We start from the raw sequence: 16,384 nt of genomic DNA, 5'->3' as shown, positions 1-16,384 counted from the left end.
GCCCAAGGAGCCCCATTCCGCCCAGGCCGTCTGCCTGCAGCTGCCTGTCTGGGGCGGTGTATTCACTCCCAGCAGGCCTGGTTGTCAGGGTGAAGGTTTGCACGGCGCCAGGTGCCTTGAATTGACAGCCGTCCCCATGTCTTCCTCCAGGGCCCTGGCGGGACCCTCACCCCTGGGTGTCCCTGCTCTGGGAGCCGTGTGTCCGCTTCACCTTCACAAGGGCAGGAGATGCTGTGACTGTGAGGCCCTGTAAGGGGTGCCCTCCCTGCATGGGACATGGAGCCCCTCGCTGTGAAATGAACAGAAGGAACCCTGTTCCCCGGAGACGCCAGGGGAAGATCCAACTCAGAGCAAATGGGGAGATGTAACCTCTCACACCCGTGCCCTACAGTGCCCTGTGATGGGCCGATGTGTGGCTTCTCTGGTGAGGAGACAGGGGTGAGGCTGGCGGGTGGGGTGCCCATGTGCTTACCCCAGCAACACGCTCTTGCCTTTATTTATCCTGTGAACTTCATTTCTTCCTCCACTGCTCTGAGTCAAGTCACGACTCTCAGGGGCGTTACTCCCTTTCCACCACACCCTCCTTTTCCCCGGCGCTTTCCAGGCGGTCAGGCCATCCCCTGGGGGGCACTCATGTCCGATGCACTTTCCACTGGCCTGGCAGGCAGTCAGGCCATCCTCCAGGGGGCACTCAGCCCCTTGGGAGGCACATCCTACCTGCGCATCCAACGTCTCCTTGGCTGGCCCTTAAATAACCAGATAAAAGCTTAGATCGCTAGAATGCGCTCCTTACACGCCGCAGAGCTGGGCTGTGGTGTATTAAATGTCCCAGCAACGAGCCAAGTAACTAAAGTGCACTCTCATAATTACCGCGTGTTTATCCCTGACCCTTCGCCCCTTGCTGAACACAGCGGGATGTCCCTCAGCCGCCCTGCCCTCTGGAGCCCAGACACCAGCTCCCTGTGCAGGGAGGAGGGGGCAGGGCCTGGAGAGCCCCATCTTCACCACTACAAGAGCTGCCCTGGGCAGGCGGCCCTGCCTTTCTGGGAAAACCTTCCCTCCTTCCTGTCTGTGTCTTCAAACCAAGATTTTATAAAGTTCTAGTTAAGTCATCTTTTCAGGCATCTGAACCTCGGATCTGACAGCAGGACCTTCTCCCAACCTACTTCTCTCTGAAGGTGAACTCTTGGCTTCCCATTTTCCTGGTTGTCACTTCTTGATTTTAAGAAGTTTTGGGGGGCACCTGGGTGGCTTAGTCGGTTAAGCGTCCGACTTTCGCTTAGGTCATGATCTCGCGGTTCATGGGTTCGAGCCCTGCGTCGGGCTCTGTGCTGACTGCCAGCTCAGAGCCTGGAGCTGCTTCGGATTCTGTGTCTCCCTCTCTCTCTGACCCTCCCCTGCTCACACTGTCTCTCTCTCTCTCCTAGAAATAAATAAAACATTAAAAAAAAAAAAAAGAAGTTTTGGCCTAATTGCCGGGGGCTTGTTTCATGTGTGTCTTTTAAAAGCTTTTTAATTCACAATGTTTGAATTACTTTTCAAAAGAAAAGCTTTCATAGCTTAACTGTGAAGAGGGTACGGGTTGGTTGTAAATCTATAAAATATTTGTAGCTCTTCTTCCTCTTTCTACATTGATATGAAATAATTATGAATAATTATGAAAATGATGTTTTTCCACCTGCCCTTTTATATAAGTTATGGATAAAACAAAGATGTTTTGTCCTTAGAAGCACTTGGATCGGGACTGACCCTGCCTGTATTCACAAGATTAGCACTTGGGTAACATAATGTGCCTTAGATCCGACCATCCGGTGTTACTCCTGGGTCAGAGCTACACCCACAACATGGCAGCAATATTGCTCACAAAATGCTCGAAAGACTAAAGACTAGGTCTTGGTAGTGGCCACAGCCCGCGTGCCAGGCGCCCACATGGACAGAAGCCTCAGAAGTAGATGTGCTGTCAAACATCTTGACTCACTGCGTACAGGCTACCTGAGGAAAGATGAACAATTGTGTCCACGCTTCACCTGCTCACGTCCACTGCCCCCTTCCACCGTGGTAACACGGGGAGACCAGAAATCATATGGGAAACAAACACACGTGGCCGGCATAGTTTTTTTCTACTCTTACAACATAAATGGGCACCCTGTTGTCTAATATCTTTAAATTTCTAGACAAAGTATTTTCAAGCCATTTAAGCCAGAATAAACCAGAATTCCACCCCCCCACCCCCCACCCGCCATCGTGCTGGCTCAGAAGTACGTTCCTGTGCGGATGACACAGGTCCCTGCACCCGCCTGGCTCCCTCAGAGAGCTGCGGGGCCGTGCGTGGCCGTGTTCGCGCTGGGTCTCTGGTTTGGCGGGAACTGCCGGCCCGTGTCTGGTGCACTGAAGAGAAGCCGGAGGGACGTCAGTGAGAAGCAGAAAACGAAGTGTGGGCACTCAGCAGCTGGGAAGCGAGAAAGCAGACACAAGCCCTCCTCCATGCGTCCTCCCTGCATCTGGACCCCACACAGCCCTCAGCCCAACGTCCAGGGTCCTTTGAGGCGTAGGACCAAAGAGAACTTTGCCCGGATGTACTTACTGCCTGGGGCATATTGGAAAGCTAGCCTGGTCTGTAAACATGAGCTTGAATTCCAGATTCTCTTCTTAGTAACTGGACGTTCCCTGAATAAAGCAGAAAGATAATGCGTCTCTGTTGAGGGTGACGCATGGGAGTCCTCACGAAAGTTCCCCAGGCCTGACCCCCGTTGGGCTGGGAGCCGATGATCCCGTGAGGCTGGGCTAGACTGATGGGGAAGAACAGAGCTTAGCTTTGAGAACCCTGAGAAGGAAGTGCTTTCTTGCAGGAGAGGAAATGTCGGGGAGGGTCTGGTCTGACAGGGAGAACAGCGCCACGCAGCCGTGCAGCACGGTGTCATGGGCACCGCCTTCTGTGACGGTCTCTGACACGGCATCTATGGCCAGTGGGCCACTGCTCTCTGTCGTCAGCAGTTACTGAAGCAGATTCATCCTGCACGGCCGGCACAGTCAAAGGTGGTCACCACCAACCTGGGATCGTGGAGGTGAGCCAGGAACCCCAGCGTGTTTCTGATGCCACGATTCGATTGTAGAATGTTCTTTAATTACCACAGGGGAACGTGCTCTGTCTCCCAAGATTGAGACCTGAAACTCAGGGTTCCCTCCAGCCTCGTACGGCCGGTGGACAGACCCTTTCGCATCCAGACCCTTCCCGGCGCTGGCACCAGACGTGAGGACGGCCTCCCGCCACAGCCCCTGACCCCCAGCGCCCGGTCCCCGCATCCCTGGGCTCCCCATACACCCGCCTCCTGATCACCTGAGGAAAGTGCCCTCATCCCTCCCCCACAGCTTGGCTGCCTGAGAGAATCTGCAGGGTGTATTCTCCGAAGGCAGCGTTTTTCTTAACCCAGCACGTGTTTAGGACCGGTTCCGTGTAAAAACAGTGTGCTGAGAATATTCCCAAAGGACCTCAGTGTGAGGGTCGTTTTGAATTCTGTAGCCAATCTGGACGGCTTCCACACAGACTACTTTGCACTTTTTCATCTCTAGTGTTTCAGTAGCTGTGTATGATTCTATGTAAAATTTAACAGCTTAGGTTATTCCCAGAATTTTGTCCTGATGAGGGTAGGCCACTATCGAGCTCTTCTTCAGAATCAATTTGAACCAAATATGGTTTTACTGTTCTTCCTAGGGCAGTTTGGACCTTACCTATGTTGTGAGGAGTCTGGCAAAACGGACGCATGTGTAGGATTGCATGCTCCTGCGTGAAAGCTAGCGATGGATCATTTCAAAAGCAGAACAAGATGTATGTGGGCCTTCTGCCTGAAGCCTAGGGGCTGGAACGCCAGGCTAGCGCAGGACCCTGGGATCCGGAAGAGCTTTCCCAGCGTCCTGCTCAACTTGGTCAGTAGACTTTCCGGGTTAACTGTGCTGTGGTGTTTCCCACCAGTTTGCTTCAATGGGCCAGGGGCTGTTCTGTAGGCTACTCCCAAGGAAGCAGTGAGCGCGGTGTGATTTCTGAACCCCTCTTTCTGGGCAGAACCTAGTAATTCCAATAAGCAAAGGCCCTCCGGCCTAGAGTCCGGGCACCCAGCCCCACCTGCGTTGGGTGTAGACCAGGCTTCCCCATCATGAAACAAGATCCGGGGTGCTGTCCCCTGACACCCCATGTGGTCCCAAACTCCCCAGCACCCTGAGGAGCCTGTTTGGACACATTGCCCGGAAACGCAGAGACTCAGTTGAACACAAAAGAATCACATGAGCCGGAGATCAGTGTGGGTCGCAGGGCCAGGAGTCAGGGGGGAAGGAGTGCCTTTTAAACCCTCCCCCACCGTCCCTGCCCCTTTGTCTTTCATGACACTTAGAGAAAATGTTTCATTATTTCAGAATAAGCCTGCCCCTCGGTGCTGGGCTCTCCCGGGAGAAGAGGTGTATTCTCAGGAAGTGTCTATAATGAAAGACCATCAGCCGCTAGGTCTTTATTTTCTGCAGACTTTTTTTCTATTAAACAAGAACTTACAAAGCACCTTTCATGTCTGAACTACCTGAGCAAACAGTATTAAGAGGTGACCATCTGCCTTTTTCTTGTTGGTTCAGGAGAAACGAACGGAGTGATTTGCACGTGGCCCCAGGTGGGGATGCATCCGTGGGATTGAAGCTTTCACCATCTGTGCTCATGTTTCATGCTCTGAGGCAGGAAGTGGCCTCCAGAAGGATTTTTAAGTCTTACAGGCAGAGAAAGCAGCAGTGGTCATAGGATGCCGGCAGCCGGGGTGCAGGCAGAGGCGGGGTCCGTGTGCACAGGCTGAAGGATGGGAAGGCAGATTCTGATAAGTTATCACATGCTCAGGGCTGATAAGAAAATTAAGCAAATATCTGTACTTATTTAAACAGTATTTAATGTATGCCTAGATATGAATTAAATAAATGACTATTTCTATGATTTATATGTGAATTATATGAATTAAGTCCATTATTAATTTTATTCCTTTTCAGAATGTGCTCTGGAGATTTAGGTTTTCTCAGCTGAAGGGGTCTTCAGATGATGGCAACGCTCGTGTGAAGCTATTGTTCCAGCATCTGGACACCAAACAAATAGAGGTGAAGGTAGGGAACCTGGTCTGCGCTGCCGCCCAGCCACGTGCCACGTGGAACTCCAAGGTCAGAGGCTGAGTTTCCGTTCCACCCACGTGTGGAACACATCAGTCCCGTGTGCCCCCCGCCTCAAAAGCCCGACGGTCGGCAGTGCAGCCCGTGGTCTTGAGGTTGTGATCCCAAAAACATGTAACTCATTCTCCTAAAAATCGCAAGTTCCTTATCAATGTCAGCAGGGAATCAGTATTTAAAAATACACGAGGGGCGCCTGACTCCTGATTTCTGCCGGGGTCATGATCCCAGCAGATCATGTGGGATCGAGCCCAGAGTCAAGCTGTGCATTGAGCATGGAGCCTGCTGAAGATTCTCTCTCTCCCTCCGCCCCTCTCCCCTGCTCGTGCTCTCTGTCTCTCAAATAACAATAAGCAAACAAACAAACATGAGTGACCAAATTGGAAGGAAGAGCTTTACAGACGGCATCATGCGTGATTCAGACGGTGACTTGTCCATGACACTGAGTCCAGACTGCGGTCAATTAAGAGGCGCTTGGGCACACCTTCCAGACCCATCGCACCATGCTGTCATTTACTGCCCACAAAGGATGGATTTTTCCGTGTTTTTTATGTACATCCATGTTGTCAACACCCAGTTTTAATGGAACTAAAGACAAACCAAAGCGTCTGTCCCATGCGCTACAGGAAAAGAAAAGAAAACAAAACCGGGGGACCCCTGAGCACATGTGGTTTGGAACAGACCCAGCACTTTGCCTTGTTTTCTGATGACATTAGTTAGAGGACGCACCACTGGGACCCGCCTAAATCCAAAAGTCAGTTTCTAACGTCTCTTATTGAGTTTGATGAAATAATGTTCTGTGTCTCCTTTTCAAGTACAACTGAAATTGTCAGAACCTGTTGACATTCTTATCTCCAGGGAAGCAATAAAATCACAGCCTGAATGTAAACACTGTCAAGGTGCTTAGGTCACGAGGTGTGTGACGGAGCAGCTGACCGAGGATGGACGGACACAGGAGGCGGCTGTGATGGAGGGCAGACGGAGCCAGGGGGCCTCCAGCCACCAGCAGAGAAGGGACCCTGAGAGAGGGGGAGACGAGATAATTTCACTTTTGCGTTTGGCATTTTGTCTCCGTTAACATGTTGCCCAGGGGCCACGTTGGCACTCCTGGTCGAGTGGTGGCAGGGAGGGGTGACCGCCTCGTCCCGCTTAAATCCTGCAAACCTCTGAACCCCGCACATCTGTGGGGGTGCGGGCGATGCCTCGGGAAGCCGGTCTGCAGTGGGTCTGGGGGGCTTCATGCGGCAGGTGTTCTGGCGGCTTCCGCCAGAGGACCTGCTGACCCAGGCACGTGCTTCAGAAACGTCCAACGGCATATGTGACGTCGCAGTGTCCTTTTGACAGGCGACCCAGCTCTTGATAGATCAAAAGGCATCTGTTTTCATGTTTTAATGTTCAGTGACCTTTTGGTTGTCTGTGTTAGTGACGGGAGGAAGCCAGGAAATCTGAACCACACAGTGTGAGACATGGCACGTGACTGTGGGGGAAGTGTTTTGAGACATCCTGATGTGTGTGGCGGGAGGACGGGCCGGTGCAAGGAAGGAGGCCTGTGGTGACTGTCTGGGACCCAGGGACACCTGCTCCCTGGCCTCAGGGCGTCGGCCAAAATGCCCCAGAAAGAAGGACGAGGAGCCTGGGTGTGGACGCAGGTGTACTTGAATCGTCTGAGGGCGAGTAACTGGGGTTGTGTTTCTGAAACCAGCGTGGCTGCTGAGCTTCTGTGGCCAAGAGCGGTGGTGCCGTGGCATTTGTCGTCCATACAGCCGACCCGGTGGAGCGGAGAGTGGACAACGGAGGGAGGGAGGCACGGGCGAGGCAGCGCCACCACAGGGAGACACGTGGACAGGCCACGGGGGGTTCCACGTGCCAGAGTGAGCGGGAGGAGCCTGAGCCGAGCTGGGGTACACATGCCCACAGCCCCTTCCAGAACGTCTGTGTACGTGTCTTCCATAGCCTGTTCTCAGGGACTGGGATGCTCGATGACAGCAGAGCCTGACTCCTTCCTCTGTCTCCTCCACCCCTCTCTCTCCCCCCCACCCCTCCCCCCACCCCATCCGCTGCTGAGTGACTCATCCCAGAAAGGAAGTAGCTGCTTTTGACCTGTTGCCCGCAGGGCCCTGGGTTGACGTCCTTGTCTGGGTTCTGAGCCCATGGTGTCCACGTGCCCAGAGCCAGTGCTCACACTCACAGGAAATGCAGTGGAACCGATCTGAGCGGTGCGCGGAGCCGGCGCCGCATCCCTCAGGCGCCCCGCTGTGGAGGCACTGCCGCCGGGGCAGAGATGGCTGTCACGCGCCGCTGCGCCCTGCACCGGGGAGCCCGGCCGGGGGAGGCTGCGTGACGTCGGTAGGTCTGGGGTCGAGTAACGGGGACCCCAGACACAGGTGTCAGATGCTCTCAGCGCCCCAGCTTGTGGCCACGGCAGCTCAGGGAGGAGCACATCTGTCCAGGTCACCTGCCGTCCTTCCCCCGGGACGTTACCGCGCTCCCACTTCTGGGAGGAAGGCTCCGGAGCCTGCCCGTGGAGCACAGCCAGCTGGCCCACAGTCTCCGAGCCCCCCGCCGCATCCTGCAAAACGCTCGCTCCCCTGCATGGGGCACTCGGGGTGCACCAGCCACGGTCCCACCTGGTTCCAGATTTCAGACTGACACGACCCAGCCTGGTCCCCAGGAAGCCACCTGGCTTCTTGTCCTGGGCCTCGGCCTGACTGTGACCTCAGCTCCCCATCCCGTAGCCTCCCTGGACTCCGTTCGGAAGACCTGGGTCCAGCGTCCGCTGCATCCACGGCCCTCTTGCTGGGACACAGATGTCCCTTACCATCGGGACAGACATTCGGGATGAGGGACAGAGGTGACTGCATGACATGCGGTGCCACCCATCTCGTGCGCCCAAGCCATGGCAGCGGGTCTGCGTCACAGAGCACTGTTTCCTGAGTACTTCTGCCCCGTTAGCCTCCCTCTTCCTGCCTGCGGCTGTGCCAGGGTGACAGCCCTTTGCTCAGAGATGTTACGTGATTGCAGTTCTGTGATGGCTGCAGCAACACAGGACGTGGGCTCCTGGCCTTGGGAAGCCTGACGTCTGTGGGTCGTCACCTGCACTAGCCTCTGTCTGTCTGTTCAGCTCAGACAGTTAGCTGTCTGCAGTTAGCTCTTTCTGGAAGCCTTGCTGATGTACACGTCCTTTTTTGTAAAGTAATCTCTACACCCAATGTGGGGCTTAAACTCACAACCACAAGATCAAAGTCACATGTTCCCCCGACTGGGCCAGCCAGGCACCCCTTGATCTCTTCAAGGAGACGAGAGACTTTGAGGGAGGGAGGATGTCATCACAGCTGTACACATGGGGAAACTGAGGCTCGGGCCACTTAAAGTGAAGCTCACATCACTCAGCTTCTATACAACAGAATGAAGAGTGTGCACGGCCATCCCCTCCACCTGTCCCCAGCCCTTCCCATGATGCCCCACAGAAACCCTGTTCCCAGTAAAGACGAGTCCCCATACTCACCTCCACCCTGAATCTCCCTCTGTCTGTGTGGATGTGTGTCCCGGCACCACACAGAAGTGGACTGTGTCTGGCCTCCTTCCCTGAGTGCGTGTGTCCAGGGTCCATCCATGTGGGACATCTGTCAGCACTTCACTCTTTCTCAGGCCAAGTAGTATCCTGTGGTGTGGACCCACCGGGTTGTGGTCATCGCCTGTCCACAAACACATGGCTGGTTCCACCTTTCAGCTGCTGCGAGCCCTGGTGCACAAGCTTGTGCTCAGCGGTCCTGGGCACATCCCCGGGGCCACCGGCCTGGCTTCCCATCAGCGCAGGAGACCTGATTCCCCCCCATCCTTGCCCACCTGGTATTTTCCATTTTGTAAAGTCAGTTACCCTCATAGGTGTGAGGCGGCATCTCTGGCTCTCATGGGAGTTTCCCTGGTGCCTGGTGGCGCCCAGCATCTCTTCTGTGCCTGTTGGCCACTCACACGCCTTCTCCAGGAAATGGCAGCTCAAGTCCTTTCCCATCGTTTAAGAGAGCTGCGTGTCTTTCTGAGGCTGAGCTGAAAGAACCCTGTCTCCATATCTGCTGGGTGCCAGCCTCTCACCAGAAACACGACACATGGCTGATTCTCCCGTCTGCAGGCCGTGCTCACTTTTACTCCCGTGAAAGTGTCCTTTGATGCTGAAAGGCTTCAATTCTGATGAATCCAGCGCGTCCGTTTTCTTGCCGCCCAACAGCTGAGAGTTAGGCTTCCGAGTCCACACTTCACAGTGGCTCCCGTGGGGTCGCTTCCATGCTGTCTGCTTTAAAATTTATTTTTGTAATTAAGTTTTTAGACCCTTATACAGAAAACAGAAGGGTGGCTCACTCAAATGAGCAGAAGGGCTCCTGATGTCTGGGGGACTGGCCTGCGTTTCGGGGGGGCGCTGCCGGCTGGGGGTGGCATCGGGCTGTGTCTCCATCACCTCAGACGACCCGCAGGCTTTCGGAAGGCTGGTAATTCCACGGGGCTGATGCAGGGGTGTTTCCAGGATGAGGAGGCGCTTCTGTGGATGGAGACCCTGGGAGCCTGCTGGTTACCACAGGGCTTTGGCAGAGACTTCATTTCAGAACCTTCCGGAAACACCAGTCAGGCGGTTGATGTGTGAACATGGGGAGGCTGGCGGGCACACCCTCCCCACTTGGACCACTCTCTCCCCATCGATGGTTCCGTCTCCTCCACGGCCTTGTTTCCGGATCTGGTGACCTTGAGAAAGGTGGGGTTTCACCTGCAGGGCGTCCTGACGTGCCCACGAGGTCCCCCTGCTGCGCGGAGCTGAGGGCTGAGGACTTCCGAGAAGCATGACCGATGCTGGGGAGGGACAGACAGAAGTGACTGTCAGGGTTGTATTTGCTCAGGTGGGAAAGCGGGTGCGCAGGCCGCAAGGGCGTCTACAAGGTGGGGTTTTCATTAGTTATCGGTAGTCGGAAATACTGAGACCACGATTTCCCTAGTATTCCAGTATACTTACTTCTTTTTTTTTTTAACGTTTTCTTTATTTTTGAGAGACAAGAGATTGAGAAGAGAGAACGTGAGCGGGGGAGGGGCAGAGAAAGGGAGACACAGAATCGGAAGCAGCTCCAGGCTCTGAGCTGTCAGCACAGAGCCCGACGCGGGGCTCAGACCCACAGACCGTGAGATCATGACCTGAGCTGAAGTCAGACGCTTAACCGACTGAGCCGCTAGGCGCCCCGTCCAATACACTTATTTCTATTTGAATTTTTAATATAATTTCAGAATGAGGGAAAGTCTTTACCAGCACGGCAGGAAATTCACCTTGCTTATGGCTAAGAGAGTACATGTCCTTGTCAGAACACAGAAATTTCCAAATAAAACATTTATAAGAGCAGAGAAAAGGAGGCCCCGGGGCCCTTCACGGCCTGGCGCCCCCCTTGGCACGTGTGACCCCTGTGGACTTGCCGTGGACTGGAGGCCACACTCGTGCAGACAGCCTTCCCGGAGCAGGCGCTCGGCCTTCCTGCGTGTGTCCCTGGGGGACAGAGAGGTTCAGCGCTGTTGGGAGAAGTCAGACTTTTTTAACATCCTGGCAATGTAACAGTGTTGAGCCTTCATATAAATAAAATTTAAGAAGTTATAATTCTCTTGTTTGACAAAGGGGAAAATGCGATTTAAAATATGAGCGGAAAATCAAGGCGTTCCGGCCTGGGGCAGCCATGTCAGGAGAGGTGAGTCAGGGGACGCGGCACGGATCACAGGGAACTTTCTTCGAGGAAAGGGGTTTGTGCCCAACAGAATGGTCTGAATGGGGCGGAGGAAGGGAGCCGTCGGCCCGGGAAGATTCCCAGCGGGATTGGAAGGTGAGCGGCGTGTGTCAGGAGGGCACTTTGAACACGCCTCTGCGGGACCCACCGTGGACAGGCCAGACTGTCCCCGGCCCGGCCCGGCCCGGCTGTCCCAGGGAACCATGGCCTCCGAGAGGCTCTCTCCTGCCAGGCCTACCCAGCGCCCCCCAGGAGTTTGGGATCTTGGCCGGCCGACCCCTCACCAAGGACTCCAAGGTGTCTGTCCCCATCCATCCTGCAGGCCCATCACCCCGTGCTCCCTCTCCTGAGAGCGGGGCCCCTGCCCCACCCTGTCCTTCCCGCAGGTGGTGATCTCCCGAGGGCGGGGTGCGGGGTGTCCCCGTCATTCTCTGTCCACGGTTCTGCACCTGCCGAGCGCTGGGGCCGGGCTGTTCCTCAGACTCTGTCTTGTACCCAGTCCCACCTGTGTGTCTGAGGACGATTACAAGGCGCATGTCTTACCCTGGACATTCGTCGTGTGTTCCGCCAGCCCCCTTCCCGTGTGGCTGTGCTCACCAGCCCCGTGGCCTCTGTGCTGCCCTCGTGGGGAAGGGACAGCCCAAGACTCCCATGGAAATGCAGCTGCGTCCAGACCACCGTGGCCGCGTGGAGACTGTCCTCTGACATGGTTACGGACGCTCAACTGTCCTCTGGCACAGGGTCTTCGATGGCGGTTAGGGACTGGGGCACCTGGGGGTGGCTGCTGCGCTTCAGAAGGGACGTCGGTCTCACAGCTGCCCGGTGATTCCGCACCGAGATGGAGATGCGGAGGCGATGCGATTTCCCCTGGAGGAGAGTTACTGAAGACGCACGGGTGAGTTCAACATCCGTATGCTGATTGTTCGCGGCCGCAGACCCGGAGCAGGGACTGAGGGAGAAGACTGTTTTCTCGAGTGAGGGCGACCTCATTATTCACTTCTGGAGGAGCCGGTGTGGCTCCTGGCTCCCTAAAGTTTTCCTTCATTAAGAAGAAGTTCTAGGTATTAAATCACTCAAGAGTTGATAATTATAAAAGCCATGAGTCGTATCCCAAGTCTTCATTTTGGCCACCGTGAAACATTTAATGTTTTCTAAAAATCTGGGTCATCGAGACAAATAGGCACAGAGGAAACAAGCAGGGGTGAGGTGCTGGGGGCCGGTGGGGGCCGGCGGCGCGTGTGGCCTGGCTCTCGGGCCCTCAGCAATCTCACCTGTAAGGTGCACATAGTTTCCACCTGACGGTGCTGCAGGGTGTGAGTGGGTGACCGATGGTGAGGACAGCCACGCATGAAGGGCAGGGGTGAGAGTCCGCGAGGCTGGGAGGGTGTCACGGGCACTGCGGCCACTGGGAAGGCCTTCCTTCTTCCAGCGGCTGGTGTGACTCAGGATCCCATCAGCCCAGGTGCAGTCTGTCCCAGGGAAGCGCGGCTCCCAGGTGTGGCTGGGAGGGGACAGTGTGGGCTGGCTTGCACCCTCACCAAGCATCAGTCCTTCCTCCAAGTCCATGACTTTGCCTTCAGGCGCCTCGAGTATGGGAATCATGCAGGATGTGCTCCTCTGTGGCCGGCTTGCTCCCAAAGCGATGTCCTTCATCCCTATTGAAGCAGGTGCGACATCTGCCCCGTTATCCACTCATCAGCCAAACGGGCCTCCTCGATGCCCTGTCTTTAAAGTCAAGTGGATCCGAGACACAGAGCACATGGCATCGCGCTCAGAGGGACAACGTCATTGACTCGGGCGCAGCCACGCCCCACAGTGACCCACGCCTCCTTAACGCCTGTCACTGCCACACAGCGCGCGGCTGCGTTGCTCTGTCGATACTGTCATGTTTCCTCTTCTACCCCAGTGTGGGGGGTCCTCCGTGGCGGCTCTCCGTGGCAGCTCTCCGTGGCGGCTCTCCGTGGCGGCTCTCCGTGGCAGCTCTCCGTGGCGGCTCTCCGTGGCGGCCCTTCACTGCACGGTTGGCAAGAGGTCAGACCTCGACACATGGTTGCTCAGGCTGACGAGTGTCACCAGGCAGCCTTGCTGGTGGCACGCAGTTAGGACACAGCTGGAGGGATCTGGTCTCTGCCTGCAGGCTCACAGAGCGCCTGCTTACTCGGTATCTGGAAAAGACAGAGTTGAGGCTTTAAATTGGTTCCCAATTTTCAACACTGCCCACTGCGGTTTTGTGTGGAACTGACTGGTGTGAACGTGCTTTGTCCTGCAGACAGTTTCAGAGATTCTGTGTGGCTCCAACGTGGGGCCAGGACCTCTCGATCTCGGCCTCCGTGGGCCTTCGCACTGCAGGCGCCCGGCTCCTGTGTCAGCTCCGTGCACTACTGGACAGGTCTTCTGGGGACTTGGAAAGCAGCTTCCAATCTGCAGATGTTAAACCAAGACCTCGAAGCAGAACTGCTGTGCACACGCCAGCTCTTTTTTTAAAATGTCCCATCAGGAAGCTCAGTTATTATGACTCGGAAACATAATTTGCATTAAGTTTGTGTGAGATTTGCAAGAACCTTGTGTTCCTTCTAGCGAGAGACGTGGTTTCCCTCTCCTCCCAGAAGGAGACACCATGACTGAGTGCCAGGGCGTGGGCACCCCCGGCAGGTCGGCTGGCGGGAAGGTCTGGCGAGGGGCCTGGGCAGCTTCTGGGCTCCGCCCGTGACGAGGGGGCTGCGGCGTGAGGTGACTCTGCAGGAACATTTTCACAGGAGGACGCACCTCTACCTCACAGACTCTTTGCTGGTCATTACTCAGGAAAAGTGAAAATAAGCAATAATGAGCCATGCTGCCATTCGCATGCAAAGAAGGAACTTAATCCAAAGCGAAATGGAGAAAAGGGGCCCTTCTGGTCCCTGTACCTGGAGTCAGGGACCGTCACCCAGGGTCCCTCCTCAGCCCCTCTGTGAGCAGGTGCCCCTCTGGGCTGAATTCACCTTCCTGCAGATGCCCTCCGTGTGCTGGCAGCAGAGGGGACGTCCCCGCGCCTGGCCGCCCCCGGGACTCCGGCTGCCCACCTGCATCCCGTTCCCGTTCCAGGAAGGGAGCAGCTTCCGGAAGGAAGAGCCTGCACACACGGTCCCACGAGGGGACTCGAGGTGGATTTCACGTTGAGGGAAGCTCGGTCACCCCCGAGGGGTCAGGTCTTGTGTTCCAAAGGGAAGCGGCTCCCAGGAGCCGAGACGGGCGGCAGGAAGGCTGTGCCGACCTGGGTGTCCTGCGCTCCCTCGAGCCCGGGGCCCTGCCCCCAAGTTAGTCTCGGGTCCTGTCGTCAGAGGTGCAGGAAGGGGCAGGACGGGAGCAGACGAGCCGGCTTGTCGTTGTCCTCGCGGTGACGCGGCTCCTGGGTCACCTCCGCGGCGTAGAGCGCGGGGGACGCAGACAGGACGTGGGCAAGCTGTCATGCGGGTGGCAGGCACCCTACCAGGGATTCGGTGTTTCCAGTTATTCTGGAATGTAATTATGCCAAAGTAAAAGAGAAAAACATCAGAATTTGCATTTAAAGCTTTTCCCCACGGATAGAACGGGGGACGCCAGAGAGGACGCCCGTGTCACCATCAGCGGCGTCAGGACGCTGATGACCCCGTGGCAGCTCACTCCGGGGCTGACGTGCGCGCGCGCTGGAGGGTCGTGGGCGCTTGCGTGGGTTTGCAGGGACAGGGAAGACCGTCTGTGGCTCCTTTTTGTCTCAGATGCGTCTGGATCTTCCAGGAGTTCGAGTGTTTTTACCTTTATTTTCTTACCTGATGGGGGCACCTCTGTCTCTGAAGGAAACCTGCCCCTTGGGCATCATTTCCTCTTTCTCCTCTCAGGCTGTTGACAGCCTGCGGGCGAGCCACGGACCCCCTCCCGCCCGGGTGCCCCGTACAGTCTGCTCACCCGGTGCTGTGGTTCCTTCCACAGATGGTCGCATGCGCACACATGCGCACGGGTGTGACGCACACAGGGCATGCACACACATGTGCACAGATACGACACATGCAGGACATGCACAGGTGTGACATGCACGCACAGGTGTGACATGCACGCACGTGTGCACAGATGTGACACACAGGGCATGCACACACGTGCACAGGTGTGACACGCAGGGCACGCACACACGTGTACAGGTGTGATATCGCATGCACGGTCACACCACACATGACGCACGCGTGCATGGGCATGCACGCATGTGCACGTCTGTGACACGGGCACACTCACACACGCCACGGCTAATGCATGGTGGTCAGTCCTACTGAGTTCTGGACACCAGGAGCCCTGCTGTGCTGACATCCCGTCACAACCTCGCCTGAGCACCAGCCGGGCCAGGCATCCCTGTGGGGCCTGAATGAAGTCACATCGCTGGGTCAGGGTCCTGGTACAGATGGGGTCCAGGGGCTGCCCAGAGGACGGGGTCGGGGGCGCCGCGGAGAACACGGGGTCCGGGCATCACCCAGAAGGAGCATCACCTGTGTGAGATGCAAGACAGTGAAGCCGTCAGCCTGACCCGTCATGTGGTCGCTGCAGAAACAAGAAGTGTTTTCCTGTCTGTGTCCCGTGAGATCAAAGGCGTTTACTTTGACCTCAGTCTGTCCTTATTCCATGTGTGTTTGTACTTAAGTGATTTTCTGGGAGCTCAAAAAACATAGAATCTGTTACGTGTTTTTGTAATGTGCTTTTCTAAGACTTGAGCATCTTCTTCCTTTTTTTTTTTTTAAATTTTTTTTATTTATTTCTAGGAGAGAGAGAGAGAGAGAGACAGCGTGAGCAGGGGAGGGTCAGAGAGAGAGGGAGACACAGACTCTGAAACAGGCTCCAGGCTCCGAGCTGGCAGTCAGCACAGAGCCCGACGCAGGGCTCGAACCCACGAACCGCGAGATCATGACCTAAGTGAAAGTCGGACGCTTACCCGACTAAGCCACCCAGGCGCCCCGTGCATCTTCTTCTTTTATCTTCTCTTATTCTTTCTTCCAGGAACTCGAATTCCCCAACCTGACTGCCGTCCTGCACTGCGTTCACGCCTTCCTAGCAGCAAAGGTGGCCTCAGTGGACGCCACGTTCCTGGATGGCCAGAGCTTTGCGAGGAAAGTGCTTCTGCTGAGCGCTGAGCATTGAATTATTTTCTTAAGAAATGACTCTTTCCTGCAGACATTGAAAGTCTGTGTGATTTTATAACGAGCCTCTAGTTGTGATACCAATAAAATACGTCACTAGTTTACAGAGACGCGTCGTGCTTCTTAGATCGAGAGGCCAGGGTGCCGCTGGGGCTGAGCCGCATTCAGACACGGCCACTTCCCCATGAGGCGATGCCCTCGCGGCACGTCTCCGAGTCACTCAACAGCAGGCTCTGCGCTGCGCCCGCCACCTCCCACGTGGCTGTCATCCAGACTGTGTTTTCATAAAATATGTGATAGAAAATCCTG

At 55.7% G+C, this 16,384-nt stretch overlaps 1 protein-coding gene across 1 annotated transcript in view; it reads left to right on the top strand.

Annotated features, from left to right (window-relative positions):
* SNTG2 (syntrophin gamma 2) overlaps window positions 1-16,161 on the top strand; it is a 113,772-nt gene extending 97,611 nt beyond the window's left edge. Inside the window, 2 exon segments of the mRNA XM_039256006.1 lie at window positions 5,017-5,127; window positions 15,936-16,161. Coding sequence (XP_039111937.1) covers window positions 5,017-5,127; window positions 15,936-16,076 — 252 coding nt within the window. The 3' untranslated portion in view covers window positions 16,077-16,161.
* The last annotated feature ends 223 nt before the right edge of the window (window positions 16,162-16,384 follow it).

This window comes from Hyaena hyaena, unplaced genomic scaffold (genome assembly GCF_003009895.1).
Source record: "Hyaena hyaena isolate Hyena2069 unplaced genomic scaffold, ASM300989v1 scaffold_552, whole genome shotgun sequence".
Taxonomy (NCBI): Eukaryota; Metazoa; Chordata; class Mammalia; order Carnivora; family Hyaenidae; genus Hyaena; species Hyaena hyaena.
Note: the sequence above shows the minus strand (reverse complement) of the source record. Positions and strands in the feature narration are given on the sequence as shown.